This window comes from Leuresthes tenuis, unplaced genomic scaffold (assembly GCF_036924035.1).
Source record: "Leuresthes tenuis unplaced genomic scaffold, fLeuTen1.0.hap1 SCAF_20, whole genome shotgun sequence".
In the NCBI taxonomy this organism is placed as follows: domain Eukaryota; kingdom Metazoa; phylum Chordata; class Actinopteri; order Atheriniformes; family Atherinopsidae; genus Leuresthes; species Leuresthes tenuis.
This window is the reverse complement of record NW_027325374.1, coordinates 2,788,385-2,807,446: the sequence shown is the minus strand read 5'-3', so window position 1 is coordinate 2,807,446 and position 19,062 is coordinate 2,788,385. Positions and strand designations below refer to the sequence as shown.

The 19,062-nt window shown below is 42.8% G+C and overlaps 2 protein-coding genes across 2 annotated transcripts in view; one reads left to right on the top strand and one right to left on the bottom strand.

Moving 5' to 3' along the window:
- The window catches only part of LOC140278884 (uncharacterized), a 243,468-nt gene that overhangs the window by 139,281 nt on the left and 85,125 nt on the right, over positions 1–19,062 (top strand). The window lies entirely within an intron of this gene.
- nploc4 (NPL4 homolog, ubiquitin recognition factor) lies at positions 1,244–18,333 on the bottom strand. Its single transcript, XM_072373527.1, has 17 exons — positions 18,158–18,333; positions 17,385–17,465; positions 14,356–14,465; positions 12,512–12,733; positions 12,387–12,435; positions 12,212–12,306; positions 12,019–12,142; positions 10,943–11,122; positions 10,772–10,858; positions 8,722–8,793; positions 8,512–8,638; positions 7,176–7,336; positions 6,957–7,028; positions 6,757–6,849; positions 5,919–6,035; positions 5,576–5,678; positions 1,244–3,567 (listed from the first exon to the last, which is right to left on the bottom strand). Exons 1-17 carry the CDS (start codon positions 18,170–18,172, stop codon positions 3,407–3,409), a joined length of 1,869 nt encoding a protein of 622 aa, XP_072229628.1. The 5' UTR covers positions 18,173–18,333; the 3' UTR covers positions 1,244–3,406.

The following is a 19,062-nucleotide window of genomic DNA, read 5'->3' as shown; positions in this document are numbered from 1 at the left end:
GGACCTGCACATCTGTTTGAAAACCACAATCTGTCTTCTGCCGCTGTCACAGCCTCCACTCCTGTGGTTTGAAGGATTTTTGGAACCTGGCTGCTGACACTAAAGCATCACTGAGTTTGACAGCTGATGAATGATGAGGTCTGGACCTTTCCAGCTGGTGCTGGATGGGGTTCTGCTCTCCGTGCTGATCACTCATATTCTGCTGCATCGGGTTTTTATCTATTATCAATTCTAATGAATATATCCAGATCATGTTCGGATGCAGTCTGGTGAAAAGAGAAGAAAACCTTTCAGTTCGAAAGTATTATGTATCAGGATATAATAAAGATGTCATCTGGTCCTCAGAAGGTGTTAAAAGTCAGTGAATCCAACCTCAACTGAACAACAACACAAGACGTGTTACACTGTGTCATTATTCAGTGAACAAAACTGAGACAAAACACAGAAGCAGTGAAGAAGTTTTTCTAACTGTGCTGTCATGACCTTTAACCTTTAACATGCTAACTGAGGCCTGGAGAGTCTGAGATGTAGCTCTTGGCTTTTTCACCTTGGGGTGACCTTTAACCTTTAACATGCTAACTGAGGCCTGGAGAGTCTGAGATGTAGCTCTGGGCTTTTTCACCTTGGGGTGACCTTTAACCTTTAGCATGCTAACTGAGGCCTGCAGAGTCTGAGATGTAGCTCTGGGCTTTTTCACCTTGGGGTGACCTTTAACCTTTAGCATGCTAACTGAGGCCTGTAGAGTCTGAGATGTAGCTCTGGGCTTTTTCACCTTGGGGTGAACTTGCTGGGACGTCCACTCCTGGGAAGATTGACAGCTGTCCTGAATGTTTTCCACTTGTGAATAATCTTTCTCTCTGTAGAATGATGGACTCCAGATAGTCTGGAAATGGCCTTATAACCCTTCCCAGACTGATGGGCAGCAGCAGCTGCTTCTCTGAGATCATTGCTGATGTCTTTCCTCCTTGGCATCGTGTTAAACTGACAGAACTCCTGCTTTTATAGAGCTGCTCACACTGACTGAGGATCAGTTAATCAGAGCATTGATCAGCAGCTCCTGGCTGCTTCTTGTCTTTTTGTTCAATGAATAATGACAGTGTAATATGTCATGTGTTCTTGTTGTATTTACCTGATTTTCAAACCTGGTCAGAACCAAACTGCAACAGATTTCAAGGCAATGGATCCTAATCTTGTGAAAGTAGTTTTCCAACAGAATCCAAATAACAAATAAAAGACGGTACAGTTTAAGTTATTTTTTTATTGTTTTGTTTCAAATCCAGGTCAACAGCATACAACTTTCAGGATCCTCAGTCAGCTCAGTGGAAAATAAGGACAGGCTGTAGGTCCAACAGCGAGCTTGCTCCTAAAATGGCCACCAGATCAATACAAAAGGAAAAGGTCACCGCCGTCCAGTCGCATGAGAAATAACTCTCAGCAAAGCCACAGAGGGGCAAGAATGATGCCACCGGGCAAAAAAGAGAAAAATTTATCTACTTAACTAAAATATGCTCTCACTTAATGAGTGGAAACGAGCTTAAAGAGAAACACACGTCTCATAAATAGCAAACAAAAGCCGCCCTCAGGACCGAAGAGGCCCGTCAGGAACTCCACCGAGTCATGAACAGAACAGAAGTAAAAGCCCAAAAGTGGTGATAAAAGGTGTGTTATTGGCCTGTTGTCAGTCAGCAGGAAGCATGACAGATTCTGGATGAGTCGGGATGCTTCAGCTTGTTAGTTTTCTCTGTTGGATTCAATTCAAATTGTGTAGAGGCACTAGTTTTGGTCACATGTTTGTTACCTTTAAAATGGCTTTAAAGTACAGCTAGACATCAGATTTTGGTTTTCCTGAATGGGTGCATGTTATAAAAGCTCCGAGCACCTGCTGCCAGATGGTTTTTAATGATCTCACATGTTTTGGTCCCAATCACTGATGAGAACCCAAAAAAAGAAAGAAAAAAAAGCCAAAAGAAAGAAACCAAACGCCTTAATGCACCCACACTGACTGCAACGCGTTAAAGGATCAGTCCAATCGATTTCACAAAAACTGGAGGCTTTTCAACCGGTTTGAGAAGTTTGTTTCTCTCCAACTCTGAGAAACATAAAAGACGTGAAGAGGCAGTCATCATTGATACATCAGATAGAAATATCTGCTGCATTAGTAAGAAAATGTGTTAACTTTCTGTAATTTTGGGTGAAGTCACCCTTTAAACGACCCATTTTAATCCCATCATCATTAACAGGCTCAGAGTGCTTCACCGCTGCAGCTCTAAGGTGGGAACATGTCGAATGTCTTCGATGTTGGAAGATCTCTGGGGTGTTTGGAGGCTTAAAGCCGACTTTAACCATCTCCATCCAGCTTAAAGAATTACCATCTGACGCCACAGCCCCCCACCCCCCCACTGTGACCTGTGACCCCCTCATACTTTGAGCAGCAAAGTCTTTGAAGGCCGAGTGATGGGAGGAACAGCGGTTACGCACCGGAATGAGCATGAAAACAAAAGAATAAGAGGAGGGTCCACAGGGAGGCCAGAGTAACGAGCACCAGTGGTTTCTAAAGCACCTCGCCACTAATTAAGATGATTTAATGAAAGTGGATGTTGTCCTGGGGTGTGTCATCAACACACAGCTGATAAAATAAGCTACATTATGTACCTGCTCCAGTTCAAACCACCATAACTCCAACAAACCAGTTAAAGATCTGCAGAAATCAGTTAAAAAAGGTGAAACTCATCAACAGTGGAGGCTGCCTTTTCCAAATGTGGGACTAAATTTAACACTGAAAATATAAACTCTGTGTTCGTGGATTCACTCTGAAGCTTTCAGCCTTTTCAGGTCGGAGCTTTGACCGATGATTGTACTGTTAGGGGCTTGTCAGAGACAAAGACCTATAAAAACCTGACTGAGCAGAGTCCACGCTGAAGATTCAAAGGTTTAAGGTTTACGCTACAATCTGATAATAAAAAAAATTAAATTAAATAACAGTGTCATTCCTCAAAGGTATTTTTACACAGCAAGATTTCCCAGGAGACGTTGTGAGTAAAGAGGGGGGGTGAGAAATCATCCCAACTGTTGTCTGGAGACACAGCAGGATTATCTGAGCCGGGGGGGGGTTAATTCAAGAGATCTGGGCCTCGGAGGAAAGTGCTTTACCTAAAACGTACCCCGCTGCTCACAGGAGCTGCTGTGTGGAGGGATGAAGAGACAAAAACAAGAAAAATCAGTCTGGTTTAACTTTACTCAGAGTATTGGGTGTAAACAAGCTCCTCCCTCTTTGCGTACAGCAGCCTGTGACATGGGAACGACAGAGGCTTCAACGTGAGGCCAACGAAAACGGCGAGGGCGGCTGAATCTTGCAGCTGGTCCTGGTGCGGCGAGTGCGCTCAGGGTGGGGCGTGGAAGCGGGGTCTTAACTGCGGGGCAGGCTGCACATTTCACAGAGCTCTGTGCCGGGCTGGTTCATGAAGGTGCAGTGGAGGCAGGACCACATGGCTGAGGAGGAGGCGGGCACCGAGGGGCCGCCCATGGCCCCGTAACCCAGAGAGCTGGACGGCTGCCCACCCACCGTACCTGAAGGAGACAGATGACAGGACATTACTGCGACTGAGACAACAGCAACGACGTCTCTCTGCAGTCCGATGGGCCCTGAGACCAGTTCCCCATCAGATGGAGAAGAGGAGGCTTTTTAACTGAAGCCGTGTTATTCAGAGGGGAAAATAGAAAGTGAACCTCGTGCACGAACGAGCAGGAGAAACAAGGCAGGCAGGTGTTTAAAGTAAAACTATTCTGTAACTTAATATAAATATTCAAATCAAAGCCATGTCATTTGGCCTAAAACGGTTAATAACAACAGTTTTGTTGTTGCTCTTCTTCTGGAATGACTTCTCATCACATCAGCTGCTGCATCTGAGTGTCTGAATGGTATCAAAAAAACTTTCTGCTACTAAACAATTCAAAATCTGAATTCATAGCATTCAGCTCCCCAAACTCCATGAAGCTCACTCTAAATAATCTGGTCACGGGTCCATCAATGACGGGCCCTCAGCAGAAACCTCCACCTTCCAGTCCTGCTTTCCTCAGTTCAGAACAATCTCCAAAATAAAACCACAGCTTCCCACACAGATTTGGGAGAGTTATCCACAGATTTATCCTCTCTGGTCCCAACTGGTCCAGAAAGCAGCAGCTGGGCTTCTTACTGGTTCTGACAGACAGAACCCCAGCAGCCCGCTCCTGGCTGCCCTGCACAGACTCCCTGTGCAACCGTAACATTTTAGAGCTTGTGTGGGTCTGGTCCCTGCTGCAGCAGCACCTTTGCTATCAGAGCCCTTCAACTTTGGAACAATCGTCCTGAGAAAATAAAATAAAACCTTTTTTTATATACCAGCATGAACGTGATTCATTATTTTAATATTTTGAACTGGTTTGTTTCTTTAACTTCTAATTGTTTGACTCTCCCTGGTCTGTCAAAGCACTTTGTAAACTCTGTTGTTAATAAAGTTTGAATAAAATACTATAAAAACATCTCAGAAGATGTTTGTTTACTGGTTCAGACCAGAAACAGCCGGTGAGTCGGTCACATCCTTTTTATTCTTTACCAAGTTAAGAAGACTTGTTTAACGTTAAGGTCTCACCCTTAATGTGCATCGAGTCTTTGTCTCCACGGGAAAAAACGTCTTTCATATATTTACATGCTGAATATTTGACTAAAAACAGATGAAAACCTGGTTAGTGACAAATGTTGCAGCACTGATAAAATCTGAGTCACACAGAAACACGTGAAGAAGAAAGAGCGCTCTGGGAGAGTAAAACACAGACTTCTCCTTTTCTTTAGCCACATGTGCTCTCATCTCTTCATGAATAACTGAAAACAGACGCTCAGAAAAACACATTCTGAGAAACTCAGAGTCTCTTTGTTTCTGACAACATGAAGAATTAAAATGTCAGAATCCTGCAGCTGAAAACCAAACAGATGCTGATCGAATGAATGAATGAATGAATTTCTCTTTATTCAATTAACTCTAATACAGTTATAAGCATATACGGCCTCTCCACCTGCCATGAAGGAAGTGTTTTCCTCTTCTTCAGGGACTAAAAACCTGCTTTTTTTTCTTTTTTACACAAGCATTCAGCATATTATATGATAAGAAATTAAATGTCATTACTGAGAAGCAGCTTAAAAAAAGGAATTCTTCGGTTCCGTGTAAAGAAACGTTTAGTTTGTAAAACTTTAGCTTCTAAAACTTCACAGGTGTTTAAACACATGGAACATGATGAGTTCGTGAGCCGTTAATGATCTTTCTGTTACCCGACTTATTTTGAGTTACATGCACTTCTTATAATCTTCTAATATTTCTAAAAATTCTTCAAAGTCCTACATTTCTCACATTAAACATGTGTCTCCTCATTCTTGAACCAAACAAAAGTTTGAAAGTATTTAAATTCTCTCTTTAAGTGGAAAAAGTCTCCCATGGTTATGATTTAATGGTTCTGCATCTTAACAGCAGATCAAATAGTGAACAAACCAATCCAAGACTGCAGAATGGTTGGTTCAGGTTAGCTTAAACCTGAAGGGACTTACTGCACAGCTGCTCGATGGTGGCCCACTGCTCAGACTTCTTCCAGGTCTGTGCCAGGTCCTCATTAGAGGTCCTCACTGCATCCAGCAGGAGGCCGATGCTGTCCTGCAAACAAACACAAACTGATTCAAGATGCTGAAACAGATTATCGGCTTTATGCTCGGCTGCTCTGGGACTCGGTGACGTGAACACATGATCATGATAGACCAGGTTAAAAAAGCCACAAAGGATCTCAGGAGTTAACCGCTTCCAGACTGGAGAGGAACGCTCCCACCTGTTTTCTGCATTATAGATCGAAAACAACTGGAAAAAGGAGAGAGTGAAGGCTTTGAAGTGTCCTCTTACCCTCAGGGGCATGACTTCATTGGTGACGAGGAAGAGGAGCAGATGGAAGTCTGAAACGATGTCCAGGAATGACGTGGAGGAGCACTGGGACAGATACGTCGCTAAACTGTGAAAATCCTGAAAACAAACAGCAAGACGCATCAATCCCGTGACCTCTGACCTGAAAGCCATCTGTGGCACATCTCAGCCAGTCTGATGCATCAGTGTGAGAATAAAAACCGGTCCCATGAGGGTTGAGATGTTTCATTTGTTCTGGAGAGGCTTGATTCTACAGAAGAGTCTGTAAACACGTTTCTTAGTTTCTCCATTCGAGTTGATTTCAAAGTAAAGTAAACGGTCTTTCCACATCAACCGTGTCCATTACGTCATTTAAGAACTGACCCTCAACTGTCACCGTGCAGTCAAACAACTTGTTCCCTGATAGAAAAGGAGCGTCTCTGTGTTCAAGGCTTCAGGAGCGCTGCACCGATGTCGTTTTTAAACTAAAATGGGAATATTCGCTTCTACCAATCTGTGATCTGCCATGTTTTCCCGTCTCTGAGTATCGGCTCAGCTCGTTTGGACCCTCAACAAAGGAACTGATACCAAAAGTACAAGATGCAAGGTACATGTAAGGCAAATACAGAGCTGGAGTGAGAATAAAGGAGAACTGACACGTGAAAATGTTTGTTTTTAAAGCGTTTCTGAACTATTTGACGTTCTGAGATAAAAAAAAAAAACAACCTTTTTTAAGAATTCTAAAATGTTTGAATATTTGGGACTTGTTGTCAAACTGGGAATGTTTATATGATAAATCATTATCGAGACATTTAGGCTGTTGATCATAAAAAACACCTACTTGTGTCTCTCCAAGGATGTCCCGGTTTTCGATGGGAAAGCGTTGTGTGGAGGTGAAGGTATACTGAGGGTCTTTAGGAAAAGTTGTGGTAATCTGAAGAGAAATGTTTTAAAAAAAGAAGGAAATTATCCACAAGAGCGGCGCAAACACAAATCAGAAGCTAGATCAGAAAATGCACAGGAGCAACATATGGGACTCACATCTATGAGAAGGTACTCCACAGGAAGAGGGCAAGCTAGAAACGTGACATCATTTCCAAATTTGTCTTTGTCCTGTTGAAGCAAGGATTAAAAAAAAACAAAAATCTGGATGAAAAGAAACAACATCGAACCCCAAATAACAATCTGGAAGGAATTAATGTCCCAGGAACGAGCACAAAGTCACTTTGTATGCTTCATCTAACAGTGTGAGAGTCCCACCTTGTAGAAGACGTCTGGTACATACTGCTCCGGGCTGGACTCCTTAACGTAGCCCAGCTCAGGGGCGTCTTTGCAGGGCAGCAGGCACTCGTCTCTCACCAGAGCCATACACTGATTGGACACCTGATATCCTTCAAAGTGCACCTGGTTGTCTGGACCACCTGCACACACAACAAATATACAAACAGATGCTTGTAAAGACTCTCAAAAACACGAGGAAACATGCAGGCGTGTGTTTTACTTAAAGAGCCAAATATGAGAGCAGAAGCAGCTCTTTGTTTTTAAACTGGATCCAGAAAAGATTTAAAGTTTCCTCAAGTCAGAAACAGCTTCGTAACATCTTAGAAAACAGATAAAGGCCTCAGAGGGAGGAAGTAAAAGAGATGGACTTCACGCTGGCTGGCGTGTGTAGGCATGGCGTGAGCTTTGGTGATGAAGTCACCGCAGGGTTCGGTGCTTTCCTGGAATACAAGCTTCGTTACGTTCTGACCGAGCCGGTCAGCCTCCACCCGGCAGGCTGCAGAAAGTCTGCTCCACCAGCCACGACTTCTAAGAGTGTTTGTAATTACAGCCGCACCGAGAAGAGAGAGGAAAACCTCATCAGAAGGTTTCTGCACCCTCATTCGAGAAGTGAATGTCCATTTATTCTGTCTCCGAATGTTAGGAAGATTTTAAAGTGTTTATCCTGAAAGATTTTAAAAAAACAACAACCATTTTCCCACAACCAGAGAAAAAGCCTGTAACTAAGGCAACGTGAAGGGATGGCATTACACCGCATCCAACAAGGTATTTTTACTACTTCACGACAGTCTCCTCTATTTTTGTCTCCAGGTTGTTGTCAGTTTCAGAGCCTCAAAGTGTGAAATTATGGTTGGTAAACGTGTTTCTGGATAGAAAAACTGAGCTATGCCCACATCCTGTAAACGAACGGGTGTTATGTTCTCATCCCTGCCACGCCGAGCCAGACAAGATAAATGTCTCGATGCTGTTCCACGTGCCATTTAAACACCTTCAGGCTGCACTCAGAAGTCAGATGTTAGGTTTTTCACCAACTTATATAATTAGAGGAACCTCTAAATCTTGAACACGTGTCACTAAAGCGCCAAAGTCAGCGAGAAACCTAAAGTAACATCTATTTACTTTTAAAAAAAGAAAGTGCTTCTTGGCTATTTATTCTGCTTCAGTAAAATTGTGAAACTTGGGTTTCAATATCAGAATCAGTTACTCCTCACACACAACACTGCTGCATATGGCTCTAAATCTCAATATCAATCATAAGCTTTATAATCATCAGAAAGAATATTTCACAGCCCTATAAAAGAAAAAACACACCCACCTGTTGCGATCACGGTCACAAACTTGGATCCGAAGTGTCCCTCTCGAGAGAGTTTGCAAGGGTTTGAATGCTGGTTTTGGAAGTATCCAGCTGTGATGCACTCCTCTGCACTCAGGTAGTGAGAGTCCTAACAAAGGCATAATGACATGTTTATCACGTGGAGGAAAGCGGTATTTTCCTGACAGACGGTGTTTTAGTCAGCGTCCTCACATGGTTTCTCGTATAGTGGACAGTTCCTATCCTCGTGTCCTCGGACAGCAGGTCCGTGAAGATCCATCCCATCTAGAAAATAAGAAAGAGGAAATGCTTAAAATGCGTTTCTTTTTGTTCAGGACATGTATATGTGGCAGCCACCTTCACATCAAGGAGAATACATTAAAAAACAGGAAATATCTTATCAACAATGCAGAGAGAGTTCCACAAACAAATGTTTCCTGTGTTAATGTACCAGGGCTGTCGCTGTTTCCAGTAATCACATTCCAAGGAACTTTAAAACAAACATGGCGTCCTTATCAGTGCTTTGGACAGGCATCTGGAGAGTGGCCTGCTGCAGCTGACAGTAGCAGAGGCGCTTCGATGTGGTGTTTCCGCTGCTCAGTTTTACAGGAAGACGAGACTTTGAACAAAGTAAACGTACAGCCTCGTCTTTGCTGTGGGGATTTTCCTCTAAGCACAACATTTCTCACCAACTCTCCCCCAATTTCTGCTGCAATTTAGCAAAAACAAAATAAGCTCATTTTATTGGGAGGTAATGCTTCGACTCAAGCTGATACTAAAGCGCCCTCTGGTGGATCTGAAGGCTAACTGCATCCAACGGTGTGACGGATCCATCTGGAAACAGTGGAATATGGCCTCTTAGGCTTTTTTACTTCAAACAGATGTCTGACCTACAAAGAAAAACTCACAGCCCTGTAATATAACTAAAATCCACAAGAAAGAAAAAGAGTTCCGGTGACGAAAACAATTCATTAAATTGCGTGAGGCAGCTGTGATAAACACATATATTCCCAACCTTCTTCTTGAGGTCAGATTACAAAAAAAAAGAGACAACTTTTGACTAAAGGTTTTGTTCTAACCTCATTCTGCAAACAATAACCGTGTTTTCCATTTAAAATTCATACGTCGTTTGATTTATTACTTCAGGAATTCTCTGGGAGTCGTATTGACGACAGAAAATCCAAGCAACACGGCAACAGTAGCAGACAGCATAATGCGAAATTTGGGTATAAACCTGGTTTTATGGTGCTTTTTACAATTTATACATAAAAAGTCTATATCTAAACCCATCTGTGAGGATAATCTTTCATAAAACTTCTTGTTTCCTCTGACCACACCTTTTCCCTCACAGCTCAGACTTCCCTTGATTCACCGGAGGCTTTTCAGGAGACATTTACAACTGTTGCTGAGTTATGACTTAAGCAGCATTTTACAGGAAGGAAAAAATGTGGGCAAAGGTTGAGAGCATAACTTTAGAACTGATGATGGAGGAAAGATCATCAACAAAACCATTTCTGACTAACTGAACTCCCTGTAGGATTTTTGAGCTAAAATGATGTCCTGCTCTGTTTCTTATCTCCACCTGGTGCCATTCAAACCGAATGCAGGACTCACATTATGTTTATGTTCATGCATTCTGCAGACGCTTTAATCCAAAGCGATTTACAAATGAGGATTTAACATAACAATGAGCTACGAAGAAGGAAACCAGGAGTCAGGCTCTGTCAGAGGTGACAGTGTGGAGACAGAGAGCAGCTATAGAGGGGAGTGGAGGGTAAGAGATGCTCTCTGAAGAGCTGGGTAAGCAAGAGTTTACATAAAGTTTACAGACGACCCTGTTCTGGTAGCGCTCGGTAGGTCGTGAGCGCGGTGTAGGAGCTGCTCGACAGAGTGACCGAGTCATGACATAAAAAGAGTAGTAAACCTTTCCAGAAACTTAGATTTTCCTTCCTGGTGTGACGTTACTGTATAAATACAGTAACTGAGACAGTTTTACAGCAGTTACTGTATAAATACTGTATAAATACAGTAACTGAGACAGTTTTACAGCACATCCATCTTAAGTCGATGCATGATCGACGTGTTGAAAATGATGTGGTTACTGGTTAAATTCTTTAATAGCTAAACCGAGCGCCTCTAGTCGGCAGCATAAATCCGCTTTGAGCCCTGAGGTCAAATTTCAAAGTACAGCCAGGATTAAAGTACGAGAGCAACACCAGAACACCTCCCACACTAAGAGCACCCATGAGGACAGAGGGCTAACCTTGCAGAGACCCAGTTTGGCAGCGATTTCGTCCACAGCTGCAGCTTTGGGGTCCTCCAACAGTTCCAGGCTGTTCTGGGTGGCACTCTGAAACACCAGCAAAAGGGTCAGAATAAAGCCTTCTATCCACCGATTTAAGGAGAAAATAAACCCCTTCAGCGGGCCTCTCACCTGCGGGGGCTCATAGATGGCAGCCACCTCCCCTCTGATGCCCAGAGGGATGTCTGTGTGTTCGGTGTACCTTCCGTACAGGTAGCCCATCCTCTGGCTGCCCGTTTTCCTCCAGAAGTCCAAAAAGCGGTCTGCGATGGTGTGGTTTTCAAACATGATGTTGTCCACGTGTCTGTATTTCTGGGAGAGGAACAGAGAAGTTAAGTCCTGCAGAGCACAAGCACCTGAACAGGAAGCTCACGTCCAACCCGCCCTGTATAGTTTTAATGAGCAGAATCCTTCCTGCAGCCCTGGTGATGAATGGAGAACTGACACTGCCATAATATGAAAGAAATGCAGACATATACAAATGGCTAAACAGCTTATTTAAAAAGACAAATACTACTACTATCAGATTCAAGTCCCTGATGTTAGCTACAAAGAGCTTAATGGAACGGCTCCATCTACTTGAATGCTCTTGTAAAGGCTTCTGTCCCAACTGGGTCCCTCCGTTGGTCCCAGGATTGTCGTCTAGCAGCTCCTACACCACGCCTAAGACGATCCAAACTCTGTTCATGTGTCGTCCCACGATGGTGGAATGACCTACCGAGCGCTACCAGAACAGGGGCGTCCCTGTCTATCTTCAAGAAGCTCCTGAAAACCCAGCTCTTCAGAGAGCATCTCCTATCCCAGCACTTACCTTGTACTTCCCTCCCCCCTCTATCTCTGCACTTTATCTTTCTGCACTTCCTTCTATGCCTGCACCCTATCTCTACTCTGTCCCCTCTGACAGAGTCGGACTCCTGGGTTCCTTCTATGTAGCTTATTGTTAGCTTTATATAGCTTGTTATATCTTCATTTGTAAGTCGCTTTGGATAAAAGCGTCTGATAAATACAGAAACATACTAAACAAAACCTATAAAATCAATTTATGCTAAATAATTGTGTAGAATGTGGAAAAAATGTTCAGCAGGTTAAACTTAGAGCAGAAATATTATTTGTTTATGACAGTTTTTATTTAATTTAAGTGGAATTTATCATCATTCACATGTCGTTGTATCTGTTTGGGATGATCCTCCACACTTACGGTGACCTACCTGTCTGTTGAGAGTGATGGCACTCGGCTGGCACTTTGTGCAGATCCCCTCTGGCCAGGGAGGATGACCCTCACAGCCCGACTTTATCTTACAGCTGATGTTCTCCAGAGCTGCGAACTTCCCCCTGCAGGAGTCAGGACAGTGTTAGAATCAGCAGAGTATCTGCTGGAAAGCTGGAAAAACTGCTCCTCACTTGTCAGCTCCTCCGGTCAGCTTGCGAAGGTATGCGTGAAATGACATGTGCTTCACTGGTGGGTCGAGGTGATTCAGGTAGTCTTCGTCAAAAGGCTGAAAAAGACGGATTTTCTGTAAAGCTTCTGTTGAAATGATTGACGTCAGGTTTAAGAAACAAGCTGAGGAGTTGTTACCTCTAACGGTACACAGTGTACACATTTTCCAAGAGCACCATGGCGACATCTGGAACAAGAGGGAAATCATTAGTTTCCAAACACATGAATTTGATCCAGTTGTGTGCAGCTGGTGTCCTTCTTACAGCTGTGGGTCTCTGTTCCTGTAGATCTTGCCGTCTTGCTTGGTCAGATACTGATCGATCTCGTCCTCCTGGACCTGTGGCGCTGAGAACGAGCGAGGGATCAAGGAGGACGAAGAAGAGATGGATGGAAGGGATGAAGATGTGTGCGGGGTGGCCGTGTCCATCACCTCCCCAGAAGAAGTGGAGGAGGCAGAGGGGAACAGATACAACATGTCCCCATGCCTAAAAAAAACCAAACAGGAGAATACAACGATAAACAGCAGCCTGCAGGTTTACCTTAATGACCAAAATACAGTCAGGAGCACAGGAAGCAAAATATATCGGTTCCAACGACTCACCTTAAATGGAACGAGTCAAAAGTAAACTGTCCAAAGCTGACTGCAGTCGATTTTCAAGGAATGAGACATTTGTGGACCAATGGAAGTGAATTATTCCTTTAAACTTCATGCATAAATTCTCATTAAATGCCTTAAATCGCCTGGTTTACCCTCTTTGTCTTGTTTATTCCAAACCAGCGTGATGAGGTCCACTCATTCAAACCTTTAGCATTCTGAAAGTGTGTTTGAAGATAACTTGATGGTTTTCTGAAACATTCAGGGCGCTGTACAGCTAAAGTTTCCCCACTCTCACTGCCCGTGTTCCCATCTATCTGCTGTCAAATGAAGGCCACCCTGAGCCTCAGACGAAGACAGAAACCTGAAATAAAAACCCTTTGGCAGCGTTTCCTCTCATTTTCAACAACAAATACAAAAGTCTTTAGAGATATTAGGTGTTGAACTTGAAGCAAAGACCCACAAACGTTCCATCCGTGCAGCAGGGAACAGACTTAAAGATGCATTTGGCTTCGTTGGATTTTAGTGAAAATTGCTGCTGTTCCAATATTTGAAGCATACTTTCCAGTTCTTATTCTCTCATAACCTTACAGTCAGCACGGGTTTCAGCTCGACTGGACCCGTTCTTGTTCCAGTTTACATGTACAGGAGCAGAATTGAGTTATTAACTGAATTATGTCAAACGTCCAAGACATCCTGCTGCTTCTAACTTCCTCTGTGGGAGATCATGGCTGAATTCACTGCACAGACGCTGTCTTTCAGTTATTTTAACGGTGATTTCGTCACATAAGGACTTTTAGGGTTTTATTAGAGCAGAGCGAAAGTCTGGAAATGATTTAAGTGAGTTTTAATGGGACAAAAGGAAGAAAAATATGTGAATGAGAGCAGCTTTATTAGGAATTCAGCTGGATAGATATACACTTTATTGGTTTTATAAGGACTGCGGAACATGTAAAGAGCACCTAGATTGATCTGAGTCTTACTGAGTGGATACATGCAGGAGTGATTCACAACCAAACCACATTATGTGCTACTTTTCCCTCGTGTTTAACTTTAAATAAAATGAAAAAGAAGAAGCAGTGTAAACCTGGACTGATAGTGTAGAAGCATGTTTTTCCCCAATAAATTAATAATTTAATCACTTTATGTTATATTATTTCACACAATTCTTAAACCTCACCTGGCACAACATTAACCAACAAGTTAAAACCTCAGTGTTAGTTGGCCTGTAGCTCATCAGAACATTACATAGACCTGATAAAGCAGTTTTTAATCAGGACACTGAGAAATATCTATTAAATCAACACTTTAATGCAGAGGAAATATTTTGTTTTGGCTTCTCTGCTATGTCCTTCTTTGCTCATTTTATTACACGTTTGCATTATTTTGTCTGATATATTTCATCAGTTCTTTCCTTGGAATGGATTCCATATCATGTTTTCTTTGTATTATCTAAAATAACTGAACTTGAAGCATATTGCCAGAGATGCTTATTTTCCACAGTTCACTTACTTGATTTTGAGCAGGCTGAGGGTTTTGTTCTGGGAGAGAATCTCACCGGTCTTGTTGCGGTTCAGGTAAATAGAGAAGCCGTTGGAATTGAACCCAAACTCTTTGGCCACCTGTGGGAGACATGGATGTCATGTGCTGATTAGAACAGACACTGAATCTCTAGCATGTAAGAAAAGAAACTATAACAAATGTGTTGTTCATTGCTGGGAAGTCATTGGGAGAACATATGGCACGACGTGTGAAGGCTGCACACTGTTGGGAAAACACCAGTCGCTCATTCAAAGCAGATTAGCAAAGAGCTTCTTGGCACGAGCTTGTGCCAAAATAAATTATTAGAAACCCTCTGAGCAGGACAGAATTATCCCATGGCAGGCTGAGCCAGGCTGATACCTAATTCAACAGCAATGTGTGGCTCTTCAGAAAATGGTCATTTAACGTTAAAATTTAATTCCAGTAACATCTAAACCAACAGCTCATCGTGTAACAATGCAACAAACACTGATTTTAGTCAACATAAAGCAGGGTGTGGTTATTTATTCATCATTTCATTGAAAGCTACTGCATCAGATGGCCTGAAACCAAACATTACGTTCATCTCGCACTGTTCTAGCAGCAGAAAAAGAAGCTGCAGGGCTCAGTTTTCTGCCCCACTGACGGCTGCTGCTCCCATCGATCTGCAGGCTACGCCATCATGCCTCCACTCCACCCATACATGTTTGATGAGGTGCTGCTGCAGAGCTCTGCTGGAGTTCAGATCCATTTCAAGTGATTTTAAACTACTACTCCTAATGCATCTAGAACTGTAGCCAAAGTCTGACTCAAAGAGCAAAAATAAGAACGAGACACTCATCCTGTGCCTTGACTTCTCTACTGCAATGTCTGTGTGGGAATTCTTGAAAGCTTCCAAGTCGATACTGAAAGCCAAGTGAGTTCACAGGGGCCGTGCGGCTCCGACCTGCTCCAGTGCTTCTTGCACAACTTCTTATATTAAACAGGCAGGAAAAGCAGGCAAAAACAAAACCCAGAGAGAAAAAAAACTGTACTCCGAAAAGACTGGGAGACTGGACAAATATACAGACCGTTAACTTCTGGCCTTTTGCCGATCCTGGCGGGTGATTTTGCCTCTAGTTTGCTAACCTACAAGCCTGCCTTTGGTAATTAAATTAGGTTAATAACTAACCAGTGGAGCTAAATCCAACGTGTTTGCTAATAAGGATATTTTTACCCATTTCTGCAGTTTTTTTTACTCTGTACAAGACAAAGTGAGATGTGAGCGTCTCAGACATGTCAGTCCTGCTGCTAAAGTCGTTTCCAGACCTTTGTTCACAGAAGCTTCTGGTTGTTCTACACAGACATCATGTGATATCGTTCATTTGAAAAAACAACAGCTTGCTTGGTGCAGGTCTTGCATCCATTTTCTGTCGTGTATCCAGCAGTCTGAGCAGACACCAAAATCCTCTCAGGAGACACCGTGGTATCCCCAAATTATCAAAAAGACGTCATCTCACCACATGTCCCGGCTCTGCCCCGAGGCCCAAACACCTCAAGCTCTTCATCCAGTTCATCATTTCTCAAAACAAGCTCCACCATACCAACTTATTCCAACGTACATCTTAAATTCCTCTTCTCGCATCATAATCCCACCACAAATAAAAGACGTGAACAGATGAGTTGGAGCAACAAGTATTCATCCGGAACTAAAATAAATAAAAAATGAGGTCTGATGCAGCTTAATCACTTGTTCCTCACATCAGTACAACTTCCTGCTGCTGCTGAAGCCCATCAGAGTTCATGGATAAAAGGAGGAACAAATATCTGCTCAGACAGGTTTTCCACCTGAGGAGGAAACAGTTTTACTGCAAAAAATGTTCCAACGTTCAGGTTGGAATTGATGCGTCACAGAAATATTCCTGGAGCCAGAGTGGTTCGAATAAAGTTGAATAAAGTGCTGGATTCATTCAGCACATAAATCATGTTCTGCAGGTGTGGAACACCTCAGTGGCTTAACCTTCATAGATGCATAATATACTTCTGTCAGATAAGTATTAACAGTGTTGGTGATAATGTTCACATTTACTATTAATTCAAGTTTCAATACGGGAGAAATATGTCTCTCCCCTTAAAAAGCTCAGTTCCTAAAGACTTCTGCAAAATACAGACAGCTTTAAGCTCTCTAACAGCTCCCCCAGCACAGCTCCTCTCTCCTCCCTCCTCCAGAAACGTTTTTTGTCTTGAAACATCCTTCAGAGCATTTTCCTCGGATCAATTTCCAGTCAAAAGGAGTCACAAAACAGAGACAAGAGATAAGACTGCATTCACAGGTGTGTCCAGTGTGTTACATTTACACCCGGGCTGTACAATTACTCAAATTTTATCTGGATTTTGACCTACAAATAAACGGACACAAACATCCGAGTTAATCAAGAGCTCCTTGTTGACCATCTGCCTGCATGTGACAATAACGGCTATTGGAGGCAGCTGGAAGCTTCCTGGATGGAGTTTGGACGAGTAGCGACATGAGGACAGATCTACAAGAACAGAGAGCCGAGCGTGGAAACAAACCAAAGAGGAAGTGGATTATAATCTGTTGTTGGGAGATACTTTGGATTGAGGGCAAGTGATGTTAACCAAGAACAGATCATCAGCAGAGAGAGCTGCAGAGTTATTGAAGCTGCTGGAAACATGAAGCATGAAGGCCAATAAAAACAGTCCAGTGGTTGTTAAGATGAGCCGTCCAACATCAACCAGCACAGACTCTGTTTTCTACAGGTTTGAATTATTTAAACACAATGTGGAAGAGAACGCAGGGCCCTGTTAGTTGGTTTATTCCATTACAATAATTGCTTTTCTTCTTTTTCTTTTCAACTCTGCACACAATAGTACCTGCTCTACTGCTGAGGTAAAATACATTAAGAGTGAAAAACGGTAAGATCCATATAAATCAGGGATTGAGGAGGCTACAGTAACATTGCGATTTCAGAACAAGACAGTATGTCTATGGACAGTATGAGAACCTTCACTCGTGGTACCTTTTTCAGAAAAGCAGCCGCCGTCTCCCTCTTCGTTGAGGGAATTTTCTTCATCCCATCTGGGGACTGCACCCTGATGACCTGAAAGAGACAAAAACAATGCTGCGTTCAGAGGTTTCTGGAGTTTACATTCAGGGGGTTGATGCAGCTACTTAAAAACAAAAACAAAATGACGTCATGGGCAGTATTTCCGTATGACTTCCATACAGCCGCCAATCAAAACAAGGACGCTTCTCCCCCTTTCGCCCCCTCTTCACAGTTGTGTCAGTGTCGGGACATTGTGACAACAATGACGGTGCAAAACAGAAGCGTTCACAACAATTCTCAACTCTGCGTTGACCATGAATGCGTTTTAGTACAACAACACGAACTCACTATCATTAAACTACACATTTTCTCCCCGTTGGCTTCTTCACATCCAGCTAATCACTTTAAGTGAACATTGTAGCTTCCACTGCGTTCACCCTTCAGATTCTTGCTAATGCTCAGCTAATGAGCAGAACGTCAAAAGCAATAAAATCCGACATTTTAGTCGTTAACCGTCCTTGAGGCTGGCCTGTTTACAACACCCACTCTTTTTATTGGGGTGTCGTCAGCCAACCACAGAGCTAAGCTTAGCCGGTCAGCTCAACAGGCCGCAGTCACTCTTTGCTAATGCTAACTAGCTCAGCTAATTCTGCTGCCTCATCACTCCGGACTTCAGCTAAGAAGCTAGCTGCAGTTAGCCGAGTCGACCCCGCAGCAGCACTGGTAGGACCTTCCGCCATACTTACAATATTATCCGCCATGTTGCTCGGGTGAGAGCTGCCAGTAGATATAGCTGTATCGGTAACAACGCAGTTAATACAAAAGTCACAAACGTTACTGTGTGTCACTCAGCGAAACTCCATCACACAACTCAAACACCGGTGTTGCACTCATTAGTGCCCGACCGTTTAGCACCGGTCCCACGCTGAAGCGACCCCGGCTGAAACAAGCGTTCCTTCTGGAAAACGGAGCTGACATCCGGTTAAATAAATCATAATCACGTACCGCACACGTATGTGAAAGACTCAGGATGGAAAGCTGCGTCAAGAATGAAAATAAATCGACTTTTTTAAAAACAAAATAACATAAGTAAACCTTTATTATACTGGTCGGAGAAGACAGACGCTGGTACATTTATGTTGGTTTACAAAAAACCTTTGTAGTAAACTTTCACACTCTATATCTGATTTTTCAGTGTTATGGGGAGATGTACCGTTTAGATTCACCGGTGTTGAAAGGAGCTTAAATAACAAATTTCTGTGATTAACCAAATTTTATATTCACAAATCTTAAGTTTTAGGTTAAAAAGACATTTTTTATGGAATTGACTTGGTTTTTCAAGTTTTTCAATTTGTGACTATACAAATAAAAAGCTGTTAAAATGTATAACCTTTGTAAACTATAGCCTTTGTCTTTTGGATGTTTTGAATTTTGCCCTCTCACGTTCATCTGTTTCAATAAAGTTAAAAAATAAAAGATAAAAATAAAAAGATGGAAAGCTGCAGTTCTGTTGGCTATTTAAAGCAGGAGGCTGAAGGGACACAATACACTGCTGGAGAGGGTCCGTAAATCGTAAAGGAGACGATCAGGAAAAGTTCACCAAAGGTCCCGTGAAATGTGTGTGACAGATGTTTACAATGTTTGAAATACT